General features: G+C 37.7%; 1 protein-coding gene across 2 annotated transcripts in view; it reads left to right on the forward strand.

Annotated features, from left to right (window-relative positions):
* RAPGEF4 (Rap guanine nucleotide exchange factor 4) overlaps window positions 1-18,123 on the forward strand; it is a 226,882-nt gene that overhangs the window by 176,509 nt on the left and 32,250 nt on the right. For both annotated transcript variants that reach the window (XM_063429735.1, XM_063429737.1), the window contains exons 22-25: window positions 1,386-1,532; window positions 4,895-4,992; window positions 13,182-13,307; window positions 13,701-13,879. In XM_063429735.1, coding sequence (XP_063285805.1) covers window positions 1,386-1,532; window positions 4,895-4,992; window positions 13,182-13,307; window positions 13,701-13,879 — 550 coding nt within the window. The remainder of the gene's footprint in view (window positions 1-1,385; window positions 1,533-4,894; window positions 4,993-13,181; window positions 13,308-13,700; window positions 13,880-18,123) is intronic.

The following is an 18,123-nucleotide window of genomic DNA, read 5'->3' on the forward strand; positions in this document are numbered from 1 at the left end:
ACAACATATCAAAAAAATGGCAAGAATCAGACCAGGGGTTCAGAAGTTAGTAAAGTATCTTTTGGGGCATGGCTGGCAGCATGGCTATCTGGCCCAAACCGGTTTTACAGAGCCCTCTATCTTGGAGACAATGGGGAAAATAATCCAATTATATCCAGGGATAGAGGCAGACTCCATTGAGCACATGTTACCAGTTAAACACAAAAGGATACAAAAATACATAACTCCTATCATACTGAATTGAACGGGCCAAATCTCCCAGGGTCCATAGTCACAGGGCAAGAGGCGGGCAACCAGGCTCCTCCAATGCAATGTGGCGAGATTGGTCTTGTCACATGAATTTATATACATTTATGGAACTGATTCTGTCTAACCAATTGAATGATGTGCTTTTTCCTGATTTAAGGGTGATGGGTTAGAGTTTCTTCCCTAATACCAGGAACCCTGACAGAGCCTGTGATGAAATGTGCAGCTGGATTCTTTTGTAATGTTGACTTTTAAGTTCCTCTGAATTGTTTTAGCAGTAGAGTCAAATCTGAGACCCACTGATCATTGCAAAGGTTAAAGAGTAACAAAAGGGACAAAAATAAAATTGGTTTGTTAAACCGTTTTTTTTGTTTCATGTGGTCACAAATGTTTTTTTCCAGCAGAATTTCAGGTCATTTGAGGTCACGTTATTTCTTAATGATTTTTCTTCTGGAATGCTTGACCCATGGAGAGAGCAATGGCACATTGTAAAGTAGGATATTCAATTCATCTCAGCTTGACTTAGGTAATACTGTGTTGATGGGTTTTACAAAGATTGTTGTGTGTTGCCGAGCAAATATAGTTAGTTTTTATTTCCTTAAGGTTTTAATGATAAATTCTATTAATGCAATGATCATTTAAAAGTCAGGTGACTAACTGCTCTGGAGTCTAATAGAGTTAATATTAAACTGATAATGTATCAATCAATAAGATTATAAATTGTATAATCCTGTATATTGTGAGAATTGACATATAGATATATTTGTGTGTATTTTGCTTTATATTGCCTCATTGTTTCTCTCAGTCTATCTAAACAAATGTATGTAATAATGTTCTTGTAGTCATTATTATTCTACAATATGTACAAAAAAATTATCAGTTTTCCATCTGATGCTGTTATACATTCTAACAGACACCTTGATTTAGATGCCACAATACATATAACTCTTTATGTTGTGAAATCAAACCTAATTACAAGTAGAATAGTGGAATCTAACAAACCCATCAGGCAAAAGATGCAAAATGTCCAAATGATTTTGTGAGTCATATAAAAAATGCAAAATTAATTTTGTGCGCCTCCATTATTCTTTTACCAGATGCATCGTTTTTAACCTCTAATTCAGTTTTGTATCTCTCAGTTCTTTTTAAGGTTTACTGCATCGACCATACGTACACAACCATCCGTGTTCAAGTTGCGGCTTCGGTTAAAGAGGTGCTCTCTGCTGTTGCTGATAAACTGGGATCAGGGGATGGTTTGATTCTTGTAAAAACCAGTTCTGCAGGAGGTACTGTTTTGCTATCATTCTTCCCACTCTTAGAAAATAATTTAAAAACTCAAGGTTAAACACACAAATAGCACCGCTTTTATCAAAAGCGTTTGGGATAATTTCAGTTGATTACAAACAACAGTACAATCTCCCACTGAGTAAATAGGACAAGCTGGGTGCTGAAGGTAGACTTATTGGAGATAGCAACAGCATTGCCTTATAGGCTAAAAGGCAGTCTTGCCGTCTCCCAAAAATTACCAAAATGATCAGCTAGTGCTGTGCAGAAAAACTATTCATGTTACAAAAAAATGGTCCTCCACAGTGCAACATGCCCTTGTCATCAAGTTATCCAGGAGATGACTTCGGGCTTGTTTGACAAATATGGATAAACAGGTTAGAATCTACCAAGAATGTTATTCTCGGCAACAAGCAAGGATTGAGCAATGAAGACAATTTGTAGCAATTACATTCGTCCTGTGATCCTTATTCAGAGTAGAGGATTGTAGGTGGAAGAATTTTGTAAGTAGAACAAATACTTAGAAGCATATTTTAACACAGACACGTAAAAAACATTTGTTTTGGGTGACCAAAAATATATTGAGCAGAATTTTCTGTAGGTGTTTACGAGGCACAAAGAAACAATGAGATGAAAACTGTAATTTCTCAGGACTTACAAAAAACATTATATAGTAATTTTATAATACCCTGCCCTAGTATTGATTTGTTTCTAGAGGTCAAGCACTGAATGTTTTAAATCAATATAATAGTAATGGCCAAACAAAAAGTGTGGCCTTTAAAAACCATAAAGCATCTTTTAAATTAGGTATAATATAATTTAATAATATAATTTATAATGTATAGTTTCCAATTTGGTATATAAGTATAGTACTTCATTGTATAAAAAATTTACTTAATCAGTGGGGAACTTAAATAATACTGCCAGTCATTCTAGATTTTCAGATAGAGGATTAGTCCTATCCAGCCGTATGATAAAATATATTAAAGAATCACTATAGTTCCAGGAAAACAAACAGGTTTTCCTGGCACTATATAGTCCTTAGGTCCCCTCCCCCCCCATCCTCAGTGCCCCCCTCCTGCTGGGCTGAAGGTGTTAAAACCCCTTCAGCCACTTACCTTAATCCAGCGCCGGGCTCCCTTGGGCGCTTGTGACCTCTCCTCCTCCTCTGAGGTCAGCTCCCGAGTGGAGCCGATTGCGCATGTTCGGCCAGAGCCACGCGCGCATTCAAACAAACCATAGGAAAGCATTACTCAATGCTTTCCTATGGATGTTCTGCGTGCTCAATGCGATTTTCGCATTGAGCGTCGCGGAAGCGCCTCTAGCGGCTGTCAGGAAGACAGCCACTAAAGGCTGGATTAACCCTGCAATGTAAACATAGCAGTTTCTATGAAACTGCTATGTTTACATCTGAAGGGTTAAAACCTGGGGGACCTGGCACCCAGACCGCTTCATTGTGCTGAAGTGGTCTGGGTGACTATAGTGGTACTTTAATTTATTAATTTATATAAAGTATACCTTCTAAACAACTGAAATACCAAAATTTAGATAATGGCTTTTTTTTTTTATTTGATCCATCTGCTGTTTAGTAGATAACTCTCTAATTTGCTGTCCTTATGTGGGAGTGCCATGTTTAAGGATGCTAAATAAGGGAGCTATCTTTTAAACCGCTCCCTAATTTGGAATCCTTAAATTAGGGAGCTATCTTTTAAACCGCTCCCTAATTTGGAATCCTTAAATAAAGGAGCTATCTGGTAAACAGCACCCTCATTTGAAATCCTTAAATAAGGGAGCTATTAGTTAAACAACACCTCAATTTGGGATCTTAAATATGGCAATCCCACATACAGGTACCAAACTAGGGAGCTCTTGTGTTTGGTATATAGCTCCCTCATTTTCTATCCTTATGTGGGATTGCCATATTTAAGATCCCAAATTAAGGTGCTGTTTTACAAATAGCTGCCATATTTAAGGATTCAAAATAAGGGAGTTGACTGTTAAGCAGGGCCCTAATATGGTATCCCTAAATATAGAAATCCCACATAAGGGTACCAAACTAGTGAGCTCTTGTGTTTGGTATATAGCTCCCTAATTTTCTATCCTTATGTGGGATTGCCATATTTAAGATCTCAACTTAAGGTGCTGTTTAACAGATAGCTGCCTTATTTAAGGATTCCAAATAAGGGAGTTGACTGTTAAGCAGGGCCCTAATATGGTATCCCTAAATATAGAAATCCCACATAAGGGTACCAAACTAGTGAGCTCTTGTGTTTGGTATATAGCTCCCTAATTTTCTATCTTTATGTGGGATTGCCATATTTAAGATCTCAACTTAAGGTGCTGTTTAACAGATAGCTGCCTTATTTAAGGATTCCAAATAAGGGAGTTGACTGTTAAGCAGGGCCCTAATATGGTATCCCTAAATATAGAAATCCCACATAAGGGTACCAAACTAGGGAGCTCTTGTGTTTAGTAGATAGCTTACTAATTTGGTATAATAAAAAAGGCAATTCCCCATTATGTTCCAAATTAGGGAACTATCTACTAAACAGCTGAATGATCAAAATTAAGACTAACCTTTTTTTTTTTAAATGTTGCTCTTTCAGCTGCTTAGTTGATAAGACCCTAATTTGTGATCCTTGTGAAAACGAATGGATTTGTAATAATTTGTTTTGAATCATTCTGGATTCGCTCGTTTTCATTTTGTTTTGTTTTGTGAAAATTATGACGCTTCCAAACTGCAGAATTTGGACTAAATTTGATGCTGAACAAAATTAATTGCACATGTATAAACAGCAGCCATTATATGTGACATGCATTCTATACCCTGTTCTGATTACAGATCTAGAAAATATTATCTTAGGATGAGTTAATGACATAATTATACACTTGTTGCCCATTTTCACTGTTAATTTTGTTTTATAACATTGATAGTGTTTTCTCTCTGCTTTTATGTAAAAATAAAATTGTCCTTTACTATCAACATTGTGTAATATGTTTAAGCTCTACTATTTTGTGCAGAATGTTAAAATGTAAACATAATGATGGAGAAAGAAAACACCACATTATAGCCAACATATCCATGGCAACCATCTCCTCGAGAACCTGCCAACATTAAAATGTAATAATCATCGGAACGCTGGAACACATTTTCAGAAACACATAAAAACAATCAGGAAATTAATGAGAGTAAATAATATGCAAAGTCCAAAATGAACGAATGAAGCATTAGAAATCCATTCTCAAGTTCTATACCACTCAGTAAACCTCATATATCAATGTATTTAAAAACAAATCTTAAAACAATGACCGAGGTATTGAGAAATAATTATTGAAAGTAAAAAATCTATCTCCTTTTTTTCAGAAAAAGTGGTTCTGAAACCTAACGACATCTCAGTATTCACAACTCTCACCGTCAATGGTCGTTTATTTGCTTGCCCACGAGATCAGTTTGATTCTTTGGTACGTACTAATGTAAAATTGTCTGTTATGTATTGGGTAAACTCTACGGGACAGTAATGTCCTCTTGTGGTGGCAGTTGCTCTTCATCGATAACCCACACCATGAATGAAAAATTTAAATTGCAGGAGCCTATATCGACACATTATAAAGACTAAAAAGATCAAAAGGAAAACACCATTAATTAAGATCAGTAATGATTTGAGAGTGTGTCGATCCATTGCCCTTTATCCCGTAGTTGTTATAATGGTTGTGATATCATTGTTTGGTTTATTACTTAGCAGAAACTCAAATCTAAAAATATGACACTTTAGAACTGTTTAAAAACAAAAGAACCATAGATTATAATATTGTTATTACAATTATTGAAATAAATAGCGCACATCTCAAAGTTGCAACATATTATGTCCCCTATTAGACTTTGATTTGCTTAAAAGTGGGAGTTCAAGCATTTTGGACTTTTATATACATCCTTTCATTATATTGAAGAAGGGAATAGGAGAAAAACAACATTGTATAGTAGAATAATATTTATTCACAAACAATGGTTTAACTGTGTACTTAAAGTCTATATTACCATTTATTAAATCCAAAACAACATAAACATTTTCATTTTGTGCGGTTTTGTGTGGTTTTATGTGATTTTAGGCTGAATTACAAAACTTTTTTTTCTACAATCTTTGATTATAATAATTGATTATAATTTTGACACAGGTAATGAGAATAAAACGAGAAGAAATAAAAGAGCATGTAATAAACTTTGAAAATACAAAGACTCCATTGAGAGCGTAATATTTAGACCGTAAACGAATGCCAAAAGAATATATGGCACTTAATCAAGTGACCAAATAAAACCTATTAAGAAATACAAGCAAATACATAAAGCTGGAATAACGGAAATAGAATATATAAAGGATAGCAGTCTTGCATGTTCCAAAGCAATATACATTATTATAAACCATTTAAAGTTCTACTAGGTGAGTCATGGCCTTCAAATCCTGTGAAGACCTAATGAATTTCTGCTATATGTGGCCTGATATTTATCCATAGGTCTCCAGTCTTGTTGGAATAACTGAGTGCCTGTCTACTTGGGTCCTGAAACTAGTAGGCATGTTCTAAGTGATATACTGGGATGGTTGGAGTGCCATTGTAAGGAATTACAATAGAAGCAAAAAACTAGAGTACGATGAAAGAGGTTAAAAAGGGTAGGTTGATTAAATGTAAATGAAGCTGAGTTTGCTCCCATGCCATCTGACCATGGAGAGAAAAAAGTGATGAAAACAATGCTCCCATACTGCCCTGGCAGCCCCCCACTGCATGTCATATGAATTTTAGCCAATGGTACATTCTCTATACATGTTTATCACTAGCGTTTTTAAGATGCAGCATTCATTAATTCAGCTGTTTCGATTTTAGCTACCTTACCTAGCCAGAGTTTTATTGTTGGGATTTCTGTGGTCTTCCATTTAATTGGAACTCTCCAATCTCACAGAAACCTCAACTGCCTTGATCACCAGCACTTCTCCAAACTCCAAACTCTCCTTTTACCCATCTCAAATCTAACTTGCCCTAACTCTGCAACCTCACTGTACCACTCAACTCTCTCCACTCAACTCGACATCATGGCACCTCCTACAATTAAACGCAGCGAGCTCCCCCTATTACAACCCTGGCACACCAAGCTGACCCGTTACCTCCAAAAATCTTCCAGAATTGCTGAATGCTGCTGGAGAAAGTCTCACTTTGCATCTGACTTCCTCCACTATAAATTTATGCTGCGCTACTACAGCCTGGTTCTTTCCACTGCAAAAGTAAATTACTTTAACACCCTCATAAGTACACTGTCCCATCAACCCAAACACCTATTTCACACTTTTGATGCTCTTCTTCGCCCTTTTACTCCCCCTTCTTCTACCATCTTGTGTGCCACAAACTTTGCATCTCACTTCACTGAGACGAACTCTACAATCAGAGAAGAGATCTCTAATTTCTCTCCTTCCTCTACCAATATATCACCCAACCCCACTTCCTCCAACATTCTACACTAATTCGCACCTGCTAAAGCAGAAGAGGTTTCTGCTCTGCTCCGGTCCTCCTGCCCTACCACCTGTTCCCTCGATCCTATTCCCTCGCATCTCTTCCGCACTTTGTCTCCCTCTCTTGCTCTTCCTATCACTAAAATTTTCAATCTCTCCCTTTCCTCTGGCACATTTTCCTCAACCATCAAACATGCAACTGTAGCCCCAATTCTGAAAAGCCTAACCTTGACCCCAACTGCCCATCCAACTACCGCCCTATCTCGTTACTGCCATTTGCCTCCAAGATCCAAGAGAGAGTTGTGTACACCTGATTGACTGACTTTCTTGAATCCAACTCTCTGCTTGACCCCCTTCAGTCTGGATTCCATGCTGGTCATTCTGTCGAAACAGCTGTGACTAAAGTATCCAACAATTTAATTACTGCTTAATCTCACGGCCATTACTCTACCCTAATTCTCCTTGATATTTCTGCTGCCTTTGACACTGTTGATCATCAACAGCTTCTTTGCATTCTCCGTAATTTGGTCTATAAGAAACATGCTCTCCTGGTACTCCTCCTACCTCTCCCAGTGCTCTTTCAGTGTTTCTTTCTCTGACTTTGCCTTTTCCCCCCAACCATTCTTTGTCGGCACCCCCAATGTTCTGTCCTTGGCCCCCTTCTGTTCTCTATCTATACTGCCTCACTTGGTAAACTCATCAGCTCCTTTGGCTTCCGTAATCATTTCTATGCAGATGACATGCAAATCTACCTGTCCTCTCCTGATCTCTCTCCGCCCATTTCGACTCGTGTCTTTGGCTGCCTCTCTGCAATTTCCAACTGGATGGCTGCTCACTTCCTTAAACTCAACCTGTCTAAAACAGAACTTCTGGTCTTTCCTCCTTTAAGTGTTGCTACTCCTGTGTCTGTCTCCCTCCAAGTCAACGGCGCTACCATCACCTCTACCTCGCAGGCTCACTGCCTGGGTGTTCTTTTTTACTCCAACCTCTCCTTCACCCCTCAAGTCCAATCAATCGCCAAATCCTGTCGCTTCCATCTCAAAAACATTGCGCGCCTCCGCCCCCATTTAACGCCGGATGCAGCTAAGGTGCTAGTCCATGCTGTTGTTCTCTCTCGCCTTGACTACGGCAATCCCCTTCTCAGTGATCTTATGTGTTCCCAGATTGCACCACTGCAATCAATGATGAATGCGGTGACGAGGCTCATTTTCCTGTCTGCTCGCACCTCCCACGCCTCCCCGCTCTGTCAGTCCCTGCATTGGCTTCCAGTTAGATATAGGGCTCAATTTAAAATTCTCTTGCTTGCTTACAAGTCCCTACATAATGCTGCTCCAACCTATCTATCCTCCCTAATACACAAGTATGTTCCGTCAAGGCCCCTACGCTCTGCCAAAGACCTACGTATATCCTCTGTCTGCACTCCCACCTCTAATGCTTACCTCCAAGATTTCTCCAGGGCTGCACCTTTTCTGTGGAACTCCCTTCCCTTCTCCATAAGACTTTCACCCAGTCTCCACTCATTCAAAAAATCATTGAAAACTCACTTCTTCAAGAAAGCAAATCAATTAAACTGTTAGCAGGTTAAATCCCCCACCCCCCATGACAACTGTCAAAAATTACCTACTAAGCCCTCAGTGAATACTTTTCTAACAACCTACTTTGTACCCCTACTTTTACCCTTTGTGTCACTATACCCACTCCCTCTAGAATGTAAGCTCATTGAGCAGGGCCCTCCACCTCTCTGTTCCTGTACGTCCAGTTGTCTGGTTACAATTACATGTCTGTTAGTCCACCCATTGTACAGTGCTACGGAATCTGATGGTGCTATATAAAAACTAAAATAATAATGAGAGATTTGGCTTCATTTAGGAGGAACCGGAGAACTGTTTTTTTTTTTTTTATACTTAGTGGAATGTAGGAAGACATTCTTGGACCGGAATGGTGGTGCTTCCCCAGAATTGTTGCCATGGTAACCATAACCCCTTTCCAAATGGTAGCTGAAGCAGACCATGTCCTCAAGATGTGGAGAAGGATTCCAGGTGGCTCACCACAATACCAACATAAAGAAAAATATTTTGGAAAGATTTTGTAATGGCTAACTGGTGTTCGATTCCAAAAAGAGAGGATTTTATAGTTTGTCTCTTGAAATTTGGCTGTGCTGCGATGATTAAGACTCAATTGGTGAGCATCTCCTGATCCTGAACTAAATCTTCAATGTGGAGGAAATTGTACTTTTGTGCCTGGAGATGCCTTGGCTGAGTGGTTGATACCTGCCATTAAGAGGGAGTAGGCAGAGAGTTTGATATTGTCCATGAGGCATACAAAAGTTAAAACAATAAGCTCGAGTCCATTTCTAGTAGACTGGGGACAAATGATGCCTGGAAGAGGGAAAAGACAGATGAATTGACACCTGCCAGTCCAGTAGTTAAAGTGACAGGACTTACTCTGAAGAATCGCTGTGGCTGTTTCAGATAGTCAATTGAAACAGAAGAGAAGGGAAGAACCACATAGCCGTAGAGGTCTGAATCCAAATCTGTGGCCTAGTAGCCCTTCATAAACTTGACCATCTTTGGAGCGACTCCTGATAGAACATGACAAATATGAGGACTGTGAGTTAGCTTAGAGCTGCACATAATGAGTGTGAGAGAAGAAGATGAACTTAACATCAATATTTTGGGTAGACAGCAATAGTTGTGTCATATAGATGTAATCTAGAACAGGACTAAATTAGTCAAGACAGACAATATTAAAATATAAAACTAGGGTTTTGTGGCCTCTTTGACAAGAAACAGGAAGATCTTTCGGTCCAGGTGAGGAAATCTGGTGAATCATTTATGGGTGAAAATTGTTTATTTTTATTTTTTTTAATGGTAAATGGTTGTTTACAAATAAGTTCTGTTGCAGTTTTTTTAAGAACCACATGTTTTAGTTCTGATGACAAAAACCACCAGCTGTGTGTCAGTCAGAGGTTTCTGCAGTAGTCATCCGTGTTTATCATTCATGTTTTATGTGATCTATATTATTTTGCCTGTTAATCAATATTTGATCTTTATCTTGAGGTTAACAATGGCATCAGGAAAAGCAAACTTAGGTGGAACTCAAAAGCTGCTCTGATAATATTTACTGTTTCCAGCAAAGACAGACACAAGAAAATGTGTCAATTGCACCAGGTGAGGCAGAAATACTCTTAGCTGCAATCAGAAAGGCAAAGACTTAAGTAAAGTAGAATTCAGCACTTTCTCTTAAAACCCTGGGACAAAGCAATCTTAAGCTATGTAGCAAAAAGTGGAAGCCTAAATAGAGGGATAGTTAACCTTAAGATAGAGAAGGGCAGACATCCGAAAACACACAAGTTCCTGGCTAGACTCTTTAAGGTGATTTTGATCATTCTTTGCAATAAATGATGAGACAAATAAACTACCTAGAAGGAAAAAATGCATACAAAAGTTAAAACAATAAGCTCAAGTCCATTTTTACAGTGAAAAATATCACTTTGGACTAATGGGCTTCACAATTCAGTCATTAAAAGCATGGTAGATTTCAAAAAGAGTGGAAAATGCTGTTACCTTGCTTCTTAAACATGAAAGTAAATTCTTTCATTGTTATTACAGGACAACAAACATAGTTTACGTCATGGGGGAGGACGGGAGACATGGGGGGGCATAATTTAACTGACTTGTAGAAGAGTAGTTATATATAGAATGCTTATGCTATGGGGGAATCTTTTCATACAGGTTAATGAGGACTGTGTCGGTAGAGGGTGGGAGAAGGGGAATGTTTAAATCTAAAATCGTTCAGAATCGTACTACAGGCGCCTTTCATACAAGTGAAACCTAGTTACACTAATCTGTTGGACTTATGATATAAACAGTAATGTGTATTACTTTACTGAGAGGGTAGTGGATGCATGGAATAGCCTTCCAGCTGAAGTGGTAGAGGTTAACACAGTAGAGGAGTTTAAGCATGCGTGGGATAGGCATAAGGCTATCCTAACTATAAGATAAGCCCAGGGACTAATGAAAGTATTTAGAAAACTGGGCAGACTAGATGGGCCGAATGGTTCTTATCTGCCGTCACATTCTATGTTTCTATGTTTCTATGTATAGGTTTTTAGTGGCCCTGGACATGGCCAAGTCTTGGCACCTTCCAGATATTATATATACAAACCCACACTTAATTAGCCACACGAGAATATATAACTTGTAACACACTCACATTCCACCACACACATTTTGTTTTACACGAATTTTTACCATATAGTGCCGAATTAAGTCTCGTGGTTTCATATTGACATCCACTACCTGCAACCAACCACTAGGATATATCTGGGCAGTAACCTCCTGGTAGCACTTATGTTTATAAATTAATAAATGTACCCCTCATATTTCTTTACCTCTGTTAACTTCTTATGAATCAGACATATTGGAAGATGTGTCCCTTTTATCTTTGCTAAATCGCTCACTTATGACTTTTGTAAACCCTAATTTTATACTTTAAATGTAAATTTTACAAATGAACCTGCATAACCTACACAGAATATTAGAAAACGGGGAGTTACGACCATGGAGCCTACAGCTGTATCCCTTTTTAAACTTGACATATCCTCTAAGCTGCATTCTTGATAATACATTATGTTTTGAAATGTTTTGGGGGGTACATTTGTTTGTTATGATTTTCTTATATTCGCTTTTCTTCTCTGACTGTAAATTTTCAATTTTTCGGTCATTTAACTGTTCTCCGTGTTGTTTTGTAATTCAATTCCACTGTTGTTTGGATCCCTTAATCCAGATATTGTCTACGTCCTCTTGTGCCATACCTTTCCCAGTACAGTTTGTTCTTTCTGTTGTGCCATTTCCTTGCCTCCCCCCAGACCCCCATGTTTGGTTTTCTGGATAAACGTGTTTTAACAAGGGCCTTCCCAGAGCCTTTTACTGTCTCCCATACCCTTCACATGGCACTTTTACCGGACCATGTGCTTTTTCTCTTAAGAGTCAGAAACATTCTGGGTCAACAGTCAATGAATGTTAAGGGATTGTATACTCTGACATTATGGTGACTATGTGCCAATCTCTACAGTAGGTTGCTCTTTGATCATAAAATGATTGTTCTGCTATGTACCTTCACAGGAAATTGCACTTGGGCAGCACAAAGGGAAAAATATGAGTCCATTATACAATCGTTATCTACAATGTGTCCTGATATAGTTTTTTTCTGTATCCGATGAATTCTCTTTTTGTTATTCTTGATGTTATAAGAGCATATAATCCAGTGAATTGTGTGCTTCTCTTTTATATTGATTTTGTGTACATATATATAAAAAAATTAATTTTTTTTTAACAACCAGAAAAATAAATAACAGAAATAGGGATTTTCTTCTGTGCGAAAAAAAATATATAGAACCGTTTAACAACATTTTTCTTTCACGAAGAATTCACATTTTTTAAAAAAAACATTTGAATCTGTAAAATGCAGATGATTGTGCAATAGAAAAAAAACCAAGACCTTGAAGCATCTTTTTTTTTTTTTTTTTTTTTTACATTTTATTTATTTTTTTATTTCCCAGGAGTAATTTCATAAAGTGCTAAGTGGCAGTTCCTGGCATTTCTTGTCTAGATCTCACTTTGAAGCCACAGCAATGATCACTAATGCAAGAGCTCATCTGACAGACTAGTGATTTTTAAGTCACTTATAATTTAGTATACACTTAGCTAAGCACATGAAAACAATAATGAAGAACACCAGAGGGAAATGAAAATGTGACATGGATAATATATTGTTTTTTTTGTTTTTGTTTTTGTTTTTGTTTTTTTAGCTTGATCACAAGTAACTTAAAATTATTCTGTTACATACTAAAATATTATGTGCAGTTTTGGGGTATTTTTTTTATTACTAAACTATTGTAGTTGGCATACTCGGGTATAATGAGGGCAATTGGCTGTATGTACAAAGAGAAAATATATGCTAATATGCTAAATGTGGAACAATCACCATTGCAACCAGTAGGATTTTTTTTAGTGAATGCGCTGTGTTGAGTTCTTTATTCTGAATTGCGGGTTAATATATATATACCCAATGTGTTCTAATGATCTCAGCATTTGATTTTCCAGTAAAACTAGAGAAAAATTTGACAGTGTCTTTTTTTGTCTTTTAATTGAGACTCCCCTTCCAGAACAAGAAGGGCCTTCTGCTGGGACTATGTCAACGTTTGAACTCATGAGTTCTAAAGACTTAGCTTACCAGATGACAATTCACGATTGGGATCTATTCAACTGTGTTCGTGAGGTAAGTGACGAATATATGACTTTTTTATTTTCATATTTTTTGTTTCATGTAGTTAGTATGTAATTTAAACCTCCCTGTCTGCATAGGTTATACCAATTTAAAGGCACTACCAAAACCCATCTCAGTAGAGGGACGCTTTCTAATTAAAACCATTTATAGCGCCCATTATAAGCAAAACAAGTCTAAATAATAATTAACACTATAATTCCCAGGCTCTAAAAATAATTACTAAGGCCCTTAAAATGGCTTTACCGCTCTTACAAATTGGGATGCAACTAAACATGCTCAGTATGTATAAAACAACAACTGAATCTATAACCAATGTAGATACATTGTATGAAATAATTATAATTCTCTCGGCTATCTTTTTTTATTTTATTTTTTTTATCCCAGCTGGAGTTGATATACCACACGTTTGGAAGACACAATTTTAAAAAGACAACTGCAAATTTGGACCTTTTCTTACGACGTTTCAACGAAATCCAGTTTTGGGTTGTGACTGAAATTTGCCTGTGCCCTCAGCTTAGCAAACGCGTTCAACTCCTAAAGAAATTTATTAAAATTGCGGCCCAGTAAGTACTTTGTAGCAATTTTCATGACGTTGGGGGAAAATAGCCACGTTTTGTGCATGCTAAGTGGATTTTGTTTTTTTGTATGCATCATAGTTTTTTATACCACGTTATACCCTTTTCATTCAAAGATAGTTTTTTTTTTAAAATAAAGATATAACATAATGAGATATTTCCTGAGTCCAAATGAAAATCTTTTTCACTCAGGCTCGGCCTTTCTACATATGCGCAGTAGGATTCCGTAGGCCAACAGCATGACCTCTGATAGTCCGGCATTGCACCCCTATGGTTTGCCTATTTAAACCCGCTGCTTAGAAGGTTGCTTTTTCCCTCTTGAAATCCTTTTCCTCTCAGCAACTGCATTTGAAAAAAAAAAAACGTTAAAGGTGTTTTTCTTTGCCGTTTATAGCTTGCAAAAGCAGCAGGGAATTCAAAGAAACAAAAAAAAAATCCCTTAAAGAAAAAAATATTCAAAACGACTTCACGTCAGCAGCGGGATGCAGGAAAATACTTAATTACAACCAATTAAAAATATAACAATCTGCAAAGACAATGAAATAAAAAAAAATATATCTTAAACACACATTTGAAAGTGCATGGGGAACCAAGTCAGAAAAACATTAATTCGCTAAGTGCAGACGCTTATCCTGGCTAACGTCATGTGTTTAACCTTTTAATGCGGTTAATTTGGTCTTAAAAGGAAAAGGAAAATAAAAACATGTTTACTTTTGTGTTGCTATGCTTTACATGGTGCTAAAAATAAAAGGTAAATGTGCTTTTTGGTGGTAGGTAATCCCACCAAGAGTTCAGAGTAACACATTTAGCAAAACAAAAGGGTCTCTGGCACAAATAAGTCAATTTCCGAAGGTAACTCTTAAAGAGGCATCAACTCTGTATTCAATTGGACAAGCAGGTGCATGTGAGAAGCAAATCGTTAGTTTAGTATGCGCTGTCAGACAATTATGCAGGTTTATTGTGAAATCGAAAAAAGTGTTTTAAGTTGTGAGAAATCAAAGCTGAGCAAAGTAGTTCTCACCTGTTCTGTTTAATGCAGCCCTCTGCTGGCAATCAAAGTTACCAAAATAACCATAATTTTACTTTATTGCTTAAAGGGACAGTCAGCCCCGATTTAGTCATTTTATAAATGTGTATATAAGGTTTGCCGTTTGCATAAATATGATCAACCATATTTATCATATAAAAAGATAAGACATTAGAAAATAAATCCATGTTACTATAATAATGTGTAATTAATATTACAGTAGTAATTTTTAAAAGAGTGTTGAAAAAAGGTGGATGGGGGGTGACGGTGACTAGCCTACATATTACACAAGGCAATGGCGCTGAGATTAAGATATTCGTGGGTGGCGATGTGAGAAGGAGCAGATGTTGATAAATAAGTGAAGTGTGTCATGCAGTAAGCTGCGATTTCCTCCATTTGGATTGACTGTGAAATAAATTTATATATATAGTTGAATACACTGTGTGCAAGCCTGTAATAGTGTATTACACACAATCAGTACTGTCTTAATCCTAGGTTCATTCTCTCCCACTCTCATGCTGCTCAGGTGAATTAGAGAGGGGGAACACCCAAAATGAGAATTCAATTGAATTATCTAAAGCCATGTGTAATGGATCACCTGGCACCCCGACTGGGTACTTCCGTTGAAGGATGCTCCTAGCGCTTCTTGAGAATCCCAAAATCTCAAGCGAAGCAGGAACAAGCTCTTACAAGAGCTTAGGAGTGATTATAGCAAGGGAATATGCAGAGCATAGCAATCCCTTGTAGCAGATTCCCCCAAAGAGACAGGACTCTAGATTGAGGGTGAAGAAGAACTGTCTAAAACGTTATTTTCCTTGGGACTAGCCCATATGGTCATTACATTAACATTGCTGTGAAAACTCAATAAAATTACAAACAGTCAAATCATAGCAGGCAACATACAGTGACTTATTATAACACAATGGCATATTTTTAAAGAGGTGGGGGAGACACAGGAAATATCTCACATGCCTGCAGAATTAGCAATATGCAAATCTACCCGAATATGCAAATGAACCAGACTTGCTATTCAGGTAGTGCATATTGCTGTTGCTACCAACAGAGGGCACTAGACAAGCTCCATAGCCAAATACACCTAGCTGGTAGCAAACCTCAGCAGTACAGGAGAGCAGGCAATACATCCCAGGGGCCATAGTCACATGGCAGGAGGCTGGCAATCAGTCTTCTCCAATGCCCAGTGGCGAGGCTGGTTCCGCCACACCATGCAAATCTGTCCTCTGCAAAGGTTGGTTTTTGGGAAACGCCAAAGAATGGGAAATTGTCTTGGATTCTGGGGAAACTAAACATATTGTCTTAGTTTCCATTTTTTTCAATTCTGTTTTACAGTTTTAGTCGAAATGAGCACGAACATTTTGGACAAATAGTTTAGTTGTCAAACTAATCGATTTGTTTAAGGATCAAGGCAGCGAAAGCACACGGCTACTTTTTACTTACTTTTTCTATATTTAAAACAGAAGAATTGTTACCTAATGCCATTTAAATACTGTGATCCAATCAAGTTTGGATTTTAATATAGCAAGCAATATTATATTCTCATGCTATATTCTAAAGAAACATTTACATTTTAGGGCTCATTCAGTAAGTAAATATAACTGCTTTAGGAAAATATTTTCAACTCAGAAAACCTTTTCGCCCCACAAAGGTCCAAACGTCACCAGGTCGTTTCACACACTGGCTGGAATAAGGCAATTTATAATACATTAAAAAGTTTGGAATTATTTTTTGAATTTTCAGAAGATGGAGATGCCCCTTAATCAGAGCCTGAAAGTTGCAAGTATATTATTACTAGACTTGTGCATTCAGTTTTGGCCGAATTTAGACCAATCAAAGGGTAAAAGCAAATGTTGTATTTCCGAAGCACCATACAGATGATTAACGGAGCAAACGATTAGCCAGATGGATGAGAATGTTTGTTGGCTTTGAGATTTCAAGTTCCACCCATGGAGCCACAAAATTAGAGTGATAGTAAAAAAGATGAGTGATGAATAGAGTGATGGATAGGGGAGAGTCACTAAATGATGATTATAGTCACAGATCAAGTGAGAAGTAGTGATGTCCCGAACAGTTCGTGGGAACCGTTCGCTGGCAAACATAGCGCGATGTTCGGTCCGCCCCCTATTCGTCATCATTGAGTAAACTTTGACCCTGTACCTCACAGTCAGCAGACACATTCCAGCCAATCAGCAGCAGACCCTCCCTTCCAAGCCCTCCCACCTCCATGACGAATAGGGGGCGGACCGAACATCTTGTGTGTTCGCGACCGCGAACACGCTATGTTCGCCGGTGAACGGTTCCCGGCGAACTGTTCGGGACATCACTAGTGAGAAGTGATCAATAGAGCTTACAAAAAGGAGGAACGGTAAAAAAACTAAATCTATATTTATATACTGTATTTTTAAGAAATCTATATAAAATACTTAAATATAGATTATTTTTTTTCTTTACTGCTCTTCCTCTTATTTCCTTTACTGGTTATTTTTTTTCAAAATTTAATAATTGGAAAACATGGTTTGCCTGAGCCAATTTTTTTTCCACCAAGTTTAATGATTACTTACTTTTTTTTTGAGGGATGGATTTGTAGTTTAAAATTCCCATTTTGCTAAAGTTCATGAAATTGCCCCCTTCTGTGCCTATTTTGAAATTAGGCCCCCCCTTATTCTGATTTAGGGCCCCCACCTGCCACTCAGGGGTGGGGGCCGGGGGGAGGACAATAGGTCCCCCCCATTATTTTGCATTAGGGCCCCCACCCGCAGCTCAGGGGTGGGGGCCGGGGGTGCAATTTTATAGTGAGCAGTATAGCGAGTAGGGGCATAATTTATTAATACTAAGTAATCTTTACTTAGTATTAGTAAATTTGGCTGAAAAGACCAATTTAGGTCTTTCAGCCTTTTAGTAGATAGTTCCCTAATACCATGGGAATTAGGGAGTTATCTACTTATTCATTCCTGTCATTACACTGACTGGCCAAGTAACTTACATTTTATATGAATGTATGTTACTTGATTGTTGTAAGTGTTGCAAATGCTTACAGCTGAATCCTGGCTATGTTTGTATACTTTTTATTTAAAATTGTATGCAATGTAACATTCTTCTTCTTTCACTGGGTAAGTATATTAGTACTTAGGCAATACTGTGCTTCAGAACTTCGGAACTTTGACACTTTGAAACTTCAGCAACTTCGGCA

Source organism: Pelobates fuscus, chromosome 8 (genome assembly GCF_036172605.1).
Source record: "Pelobates fuscus isolate aPelFus1 chromosome 8, aPelFus1.pri, whole genome shotgun sequence".
Lineage (NCBI taxonomy): Eukaryota > Metazoa > Chordata > Amphibia > Anura > Pelobatidae > Pelobates > Pelobates fuscus.